This window comes from Malus domestica, chromosome 13 (genome assembly GCF_042453785.1).
Source record: "Malus domestica chromosome 13, GDT2T_hap1".
In the NCBI taxonomy this organism is placed as follows: domain Eukaryota; kingdom Viridiplantae; phylum Streptophyta; class Magnoliopsida; order Rosales; family Rosaceae; genus Malus; species Malus domestica.
In genome coordinates, this window is record NC_091673.1 from 17417009 (window position 1) to 17425247 (window position 8239).

Sequence of the window (8239 nt, forward strand, 5' to 3'; positions counted from 1 at the left end):
CTAATCTGCTTTCTTCCCAAGCACCCTATCATCAGTTGCTTTGTGATTTGTCGTGAAAACCCTAGCCTTAGAGTTGGATTTGGGCTCAACGTTCATCACTCTTCGTCGAATTTCCTCTTTCTGGACTGCATGACACATATTTGTAAATGAGGGCAGCTCTTGAGTCATTAACAAATGACTATGTAGGTCTTTATACTCGGCTCCCAAGCTTGCTAAGAGTTGAAACACCTTGTCTTCATCAGCCTTCTTTAGTAGCATAGCGGAATCAGTCATGTGTGGACGATACATATCGAGTTCATTCCACATGGATTTCATACTTCCAAGGTGTTGAACAAATGAGTGATCTCCTTGCTTTAAACTAGCCACACTCTTCTTCAGTTGAAAGATGCGAACTGAGTTGTTTTGGCTGTCATACATGTCTTTGACAGACTTCCATAGAAGAAGGGAAGACTCTGAGTAGCTGAAAAGCTCAGACAGTTTTGGCTCCATGGAGTTAAGTATCCAGGACATGACCAGCTGATCAGTAGTGTGCCATGCATCATAGGTTGTTGAAGTGGATTATGGGGGCTCAAAGCTTCCATTGATAAACCCTAGCTTCAATTTTCCTCCTAGAGCAAGTGACACATCTCTTGACCAAGGAAGGTAGTTGAACTTGTTTAGTAGCACCAAGCAAAGTTGTTATTTTGGATTGTTCTCACACCTTTGGGTTAAGTTTGGGGAAGAGGATGAGGCACTATCAGCATTAGACGCATTTTCTTCTGCCATCTCTATTGATGATGAGCAAACAAAAAAAAAATGAACAGAGTTAGGACCCTATGGTTCCTGCTCTAATACCATGTTGATTTTTGGTTTCAAATATTTGTTGTATATTTCATTATTCATTACAAGAGAGTGAAGGCAACTCTTATAGAAAGCAAAAAAGAAAGCTTTACAAGCAACAAAGAAAGGTTGACAAAAGGAAGGTAAGGTAAATGACAAGTTATGGGAAGTCATGAAAGTAAGGTAAAGACCATCACTTTAGCCTATGACTTAACTAAAGTGAGGATGACAACTCATACAAACAACCTATCCCTTGAGATCTTATACAAACCGGTTTCAATAACATCATACTCCAATTCATACAGTTTCAACTCGCTCTGTTGCAATTCTTTCATGAGCTCATTAACTTGTTCCTGCAATTTATGAGTCTGTCTTTTTCATTCTCAACTTTAATTCTTCTTTATTCTTTAGAAATCGACTTCACTAGAGAAACAAGCAATGGCGAAACTAAAAAATTTTCATCGGGTGGGCTAGCTTAAAGATTTAAATCTTTATAATAATAAAAACATGATACTGTATTTTCACAGTATCAGCTAGCTAAAGAAAATTTTGACAAGGTGAGCCAAAAATTTTCGTTATTAAACAAATACGTGTTTAAATTCAAACAAATCCAAACTTGTACATATGCAAGAATCGATGAGAAAAAAGGAATGTAAGAAAAATAAATGGTTTGTAAACTGTATTATATAATTTTATATCAAACCAAGAAAATTTGGATCAATGACTAAATATATGGTGGGCTATATATGAAAACCAATAAAAATTACATGTCAAATTTATTTTTCACCGAAAGCTACCTAGGTTATAGCCCAGGGTAGCCCTTAACGTGGCTTCGCTAGTGGAAACAAGAAGAGACTTCTATTCAATATATTATTGTGTTACATACTTTGTCGTTTTACCGAGATCCAACCGTTGATTTTGAAAACATATATATATATATATATATAGAGAGAGAGAGAGAGAGAGAGAGAGAGAGAGAGAGAGATGGTTCTTTGTACACCACCAAGAAATTCGCTCACAGGATGAAATGTATCACATCTATCACATAATGAAACATGTTGCACGCAGGATGAAATGTGAGAGAGAACGCGTATGGCCACACTATGTAAATTGGAAAAACAAGTGAATCCATAGACATAAAATAGGGATGCATGTAACTCGGGCTATTGTATGGGTTTGAACCATCAAACCCTACCTTGACCTTCTCGCCTTCACAATCTAAGCTCATTGTTTGAAACGAGTATTAGGCAGATTGAAATAACCCATTTTTATGTATGTAACACTTAATTTAAGTGTTCGCAGTATAGACTTTTTGGTTTGAGTTGTGTTTAGTTGAGCAAAACCTTAACCTGACCCATAGAGATTACCTCAATTCAACTCGAACTTGGATTAAGTTCAACTAAATTCGAGTTAGCCCAACCTAAGTTCGAGTCATATAAACTGTCTCTAGACGACAAACAACATCTAAACTGGCCCAAAAGTTCCAACCAAAGGCTAATCCCACAATGAAAACCCAATAGGCCCTAAATGTCAACTTTTTTTTTTCTTTTCTCTCCAAGTGTGAGAGGTTTTCTCTTTTTTTTGAGAGTCATTCCCACCATTAGTGTGAGTAGCTTCCAACCTATCGATTTCATTGCCGCCAGCCTTCGCCGTGGCAAAGGTCGATGGAAGATCTGTGCATTTTCTTTCTGCTTCCTCCTTTTGTTCCTTTTGCTTCCTCTCTCTCCATTTATCTTTACAATTTTAACCAATCTGTTATACTTTATGGGCGTCCATCTTCTTGGACCTTTTTCGATCTGGTTTGCAATTAGTTTTCAACGCATTTTGATGCACTTGTTTGAGAAGGTGGGCAGAGTTCTGATGACGCCAGCTCGGGTGTTTACAAGACCACCTCCTTCTCTCTATCTGCCTTTGTTGGAAGTGTTGTCTGTGGTAATCCCACGTGCTTCTTTCAATTTCTAACCGAGACCGATGCAAAGTTCATGGCTGGGAGACGGGGTATCACTTCATTTCATCTCTACGATGCTACTTGGTGGGAGTTATGGCGTCGATTTGGGTGGCCCATTTTTGTCTTGTTAATATTTGTTTGTGGGCCTTTGTCTTGTAATTAACTTTTGTAATAAAACTTCTTCATTTCTATAGAAAGGATTTATAAAATAAATAATAAATAATAAATAAAAAGGTAAATTACATAAAATTACATCAATTATTGAGCCAATCACAATTTCATACCCCATCTTTAAAATATTTTAATGTTATACCTTATCTTCGAATTTGTTGCAATGTCATATTTTTCGTCAGTTTGTCCGTCAATTCTTCTGTTAAATGTTGACGTGGCTTGAGACGGGGCCCACTCCCTATTAAAAATAATTAAATATTAAAAACTAAATATTTAGTTAATTTTTTAATTTTTTACACCCCTTCTTTCCCATCCACCCGTGTCCCCCAACCTTCATTTACCGCCAAAACCAGAACCCCACCGCCCTCTCTTCCTCCATCTCCACCTCCACCTCCCTCATATGGCGCTCCTCCCCTTCCTTCTCCCCCTCCTCCTACACACCCATCGCCCTCACCAAATTAATCAATGTAACCAATTTCAAACAAAATACCCCAATTCCACCCAAACCCTAACCCTAAATTTCAAATTCTTAGCACTAATCATCCTCATAGCAATGTCCATAACAAAATCAACGTTGTCTCCCATGGCCTCAGTCTCCACCATCATTGCCGTCGCCCACGGTCCCAGTCTTCGCCTCGCCCCCAGTCCTAAATTTTGAATTCGCCTGTTTTGGAGAAAGCTTCAGGCTTTGCTTAAGGGTTTGTGGGTTTTGGCTCAGGGGATGGGAGGCAGTTGTGCTTAGGTTCTAGGGTCAAAGAAAAGCGGGTTCGATCGGGTATTTCTGGGTTTTGGTTTAGGGTTCGGGAGAGGAGGCGAGGAGCGATGTTGAGGTGTCGCGGGGGCGCCCTGAGGGTAGGGGAAGCAACGGCAGAATCAGCCAGAAAAGAAGAGAATAGTAGGGAAAGAATCGGCGGAATCGATCACCTGCAAAAAAAATTCTAGGTTTTTTTGTTTCAAAATTTGTTTGTTTCTAGGGATAAAAGAGAAGAATGAGGGAGTGGGATGAGTGGTCGAGGTGGGTGGGGGGGATGTTGGCACGGGTGGGATCTGGGTTTCGGGTGGGTTTGGTTTTGAGTTGGGGGAAGATGAGAGCGGAGAAGAAGTGTGATGTGGATAAGGGGTGGGTCCTATATTTATTTTATAAAATATTTAAATGATTTGATTTTTAGTTTTTTTAATATTTAGTTAATTTTTTGGGAATTGTTATTGGCATTCCAAAAATCTCATTTTGCACTTCAAACTTTCAATAATTAGAAAGAAAAATACACTTGTGAGAAATATAGAATGAGATTTTTGGAGTGATATTAATAGTTCCCAAATTTTTAATCTAGTTGGAATATGAAGTGGCCCCCGTCTCATGCCACATCAGCATTTAACAGAGAGATCGACAAAAAACCTAACAGAGGTCTGATATTGTAACAAATTCGTAAGATGAGGTATGACATTGAAATGTTTTAAAGATGAGGTATGAAACTGTGATTAACCAAATAATTGAGGTAGTTTTGTGTCATTTATCCAATAGGCCCAATAATACCAAGTTGGAATTGGATCCCTTAGGATCCCCACATCTTACCCATTCATCGTGTATCGTGCGGTCAAAAATCATTTGACTTTTTTTATTTAAAATTAAACACAAGTAGTATCTAACGAAAACTGACCGCATGATGTATGATGACTATTAGGATGTGGGGATTCCTGCTAGGATATGGGAATCCTAGGAATCTCACAAAATGGATCCAAAGATGATCTTTAGAATCCTCACAAAGTGGATCAGTAGAGGATCTTTTTCCAAGTTGGAATTGGATCCCATCTTTTCTACTAAGTTGACTCGTCTGCTTACGTGGAACGAGCGACGTGTCAAGGACGTATAGTCGAACGCCACGTATCCGTCTGCGTTTTCACGGACGTCAGTAAACCAGAAACGCCAATGGTTTGAAAACCCACACAAAGACCACCTTCCCATCTCCTCGTCCTTCAACTTCAGACCCGAAAACAGAAAAGACAAAAAAAAAAAAAAATGGAGGGAAGGGCGAGGGGTTTGACGCTGATTGGCCTTCTTTTGGTGAGCTTCGTCGGAAAGATCGCATCGCTATCGGTGACAGTGAGCGACGTCGAATGCGTGTACGAGTACGTGCTTTACGAAGGCGATACCGTTTCGGGCAACTTCGTGGTCGTCGATCACGATATTTTCTGGGGCGCCGATCATCCCGGCCTCGATTTAATCGTGAGTTCTTTTTTTTTCTTCGTTATCGCTACACCGCAATTGCATCGAAATTTAGCCAAATTGGGATTTTAGGGTTTATGGAAGGGGCTAATTTTGGGGGGTTTTGTTTGGTGTGGAAGGGATCTAAGTGTAGATTGTAGTTTTTAAATTGCTTGGTATTAAAATATGTTAGAACTTTTTGAAAGTGTTGATTTTTGAACTAATGTGGTAATTGAAGCTGCAATCTTGATGCTTGTAAGTCCAAAGCCAATTGTGAAGATTCTTTGATATTCATAGTTTATTGTATCGAATTTCAAGCCCCGAATCGGAAAATATGGATAACTGATAAGACTATTGAGCAAAGGTTTGATCTTTTTTAAGTCTTTGTAGCGTCATCCATGAAGTAGGGAATAGTTCGAGTAGGAGTAGTTCAAGTAGGTAGGAAACTATGACAACCGGGGGAAGGTCTTGGAGTACTTTTCAAAATTAGGGCTACACTGGCTGTCTGCCTGTATCGCTAGAGTCTAGTAGTGGATCACAATGCAGATGGTTACACGTAGTAATCCCTACAGGTGTGCTTAGTAGGGATAATCTGTGGTAATCATAAAAGTGGTAAGTTAAATTTCAGTTTGAATTGTGGCATTTGAGTTGAAATTTATGTCAAATTTTATTGTTCTAACCATAGTTGCCAGATTCGGCCATTTATTGGTACGTCCGTACCAATACTTTGACAGTTCGATTGTGAATTCGGTGTCTCTAACCAGATTAAACAAAACTTGAACAAAGAACTGAAAAAACGCACCTGGTTGACCCCATTTGGGTATACTTAATATTTATGTCGCCCCATGTTTCCTTGTAAGCAAAATGGGTTTAGGTTCTTGTTTAAATAAATAAACTTTGACATTGGTGGACAAAAAGGGGTCAGGTTTTTGTTTGTAAGAACTCAGAAGAGTCAGTTCAATACATGCTTATTCTCTACTTTGTAGCTTGGGAACCATGCACTTCTGTTTTCCCATGGCTTAGTGTTGGTTGGGTGTTGCCTAAGAGCGTAGGAAATGGTTTATCTGGCTAGATTGGAGTTCGATTAGTAGACTATTTGTGATGTTGGTCTTTGGAAGGCAGTTTCTGTACCTTTTTCTTAGAGTTTGTAGGTTGAGAGGAATCACTAAGCATTTGAAGGCATGCAACTATCTTTCTGTAAATGGATCAAGAAAGGCTGTCCATCTTTTGTTACTATTCTAGAAATTTTGTTTTCTTAACATCCACGAGTTTTTGTTATAGTATGCTACTTGTTTAGCCAGTAGGTGCTTTTTCTTGCAAGTAAACTTTACCAATGATGAAAAAAAAGGCTGATGTTGGTATTTTATGCAGGTGACATCTCCTGGGGATAATACGGTGCACACTTCGAAGGGAACATCTGGTGATAAGTTTGAGTTTAAAGCCCCAAGAAGCGGAATGTACAAATTTTGTTTTCACAATCCTTACTCAACGCCAGAGACTGTTTCTTTTAACATACATGTTGGTCATATTCCCAACGAGCACAATATTGCCAAAGATGGTTTGTGAAAAGCTTTGTCAATAAGTTTTCGTTATGTTATTTTGTTTCAGTTTTCAATTGTGGTGCTGCAATTTGAAGTAATTTGTTGCCTTGACAACCAAAAAGAAAATACTGTTTGCCTTTGAATGTCAAGTACTCTGAATTGCTTGTTGAAGTGTGTTGATCCCAGTAACATGTTCAAGACTTTCAATAGTATCTCCGTCCTTCGGTTTTTTTAACCTTGAGATGTTGGTTTGTTGCAGAACATCTAGACCCAATAAATGTTAAAATTGCTGAGCTTAGAGAAGCATTGGAGTCAGTTACATTAGAGCAGAAGTACTTGAAAGCACGTGATGTTCGACATCGTCATAGTAAGTTTTCTTTCTCTCTTTACCAAAGAAAGTTAACAATGATAAAGTCGTGCTATATCAGCGTATCCTACTGGCAGTTAGGTTTAAGCCTTATTTGCTAACGGGATCCTCTCTCTTTTGTGAGACATTTGTGTATTTCCTGAATTTTAATATCTAGGATGTCCTCTTGTCAAATGTCTTCTGGGTGATTTTTGATAGGACTGAAAAGGTTATCTTGGAATTATCAAGTGCTGAATAAGTATGTAGCGAGTGTTCAAAACTGAAGAATTTGTGCTCAATAGGTTCAACATGTGTGTTAGCTAAAAGTTTCAAGTCTTAATTCAGTCTATGAAAACATATTGGCATTATATCATTGAGAACATTTTAAAACGTCAATCTATCATTGACCTGCTTAGGTACTTTTGTGATATTCAACTTTTTGACTCTGTGCACATCTTATGAAGTCAATAACTCTCATTAACAGCAAAATGAGGGTCATGAATTGATTCCATGGTGTCACTGCTGGCATGGACATGCGGCATAATGGGTTGCAAAACTACATTATTAGGGTTAACGGATTCTCATAACTATTTGTCAGTAGCTACCCATATATCATTAACCTGCTTCTTTTTAGCTCGTCTCAGTCATAAGTTAGTAACAAAATAATGCGGTAGATCTATCATGTTTTAGATCCTGGCACCATCTTATGATTCTGATCACATGCTTTTTTGTGTCTGCCGCAGCAAACGAGAGCACAAGGAGGCGGGTTGTGTTGTATACAGTGGCAGAGTATCTTGCGCTGGCTGCTGCGAGTGCTTTGCAAGTCGTTTACATTCGCAAACTTTTCAGCAAATCGGTTGCATACAATCGGGTTTGAACTGCTTGGTTCTTGTTATTGTCTATTTTAACACAGGATGAACCTCATAGATTATTTCAAATCCGTCTTCTGTGTAACAAGTTATGAAAAGTTTATACTATTTTGGTTCTTAGTTTTCAAGTGCATTGACCTACACTTTGAAATGTCATGGTTTTAGTTGGTATATGGGAGTTCTTCAAAAATACCAATTTATATATTAGGTCCATTAGAAGCTAATCTTTTTCTCAAAGATAATGTTACTTGGACACACAAAACCAATACATTTGTCGACACATATTCATATACGAGTCTCAGTTCACATTTCCACTCCGATTGTAGACCCTAAGTTCCGATC

General features: G+C 38.5%; 2 protein-coding genes across 2 annotated transcripts; one reads left to right on the forward strand and one right to left on the reverse strand.

Annotated features, from left to right (window-relative positions):
• On the reverse strand, positions 1-489 carry LOC139190827 (uncharacterized). Its single transcript, XM_070811315.1, has one exon. It carries the CDS (start codon positions 487-489, stop codon positions 1-3), a length of 489 nt encoding a protein of 162 aa, XP_070667416.1.
• A 4354-nt stretch (positions 490-4843) lies between these two features.
• On the forward strand, positions 4844-8025 carry LOC103453239 (transmembrane emp24 domain-containing protein p24beta3). Its single transcript, XM_008392787.4, has 4 exons — positions 4844-5162; positions 6513-6699; positions 6942-7049; positions 7772-8025. Exons 1-4 carry the CDS (start codon positions 4956-4958, stop codon positions 7903-7905), a joined length of 636 nt encoding a protein of 211 aa, XP_008391009.3. The 5' UTR covers positions 4844-4955; the 3' UTR covers positions 7906-8025.
• Positions 8026-8239: the final 214 nt, after the last annotated feature.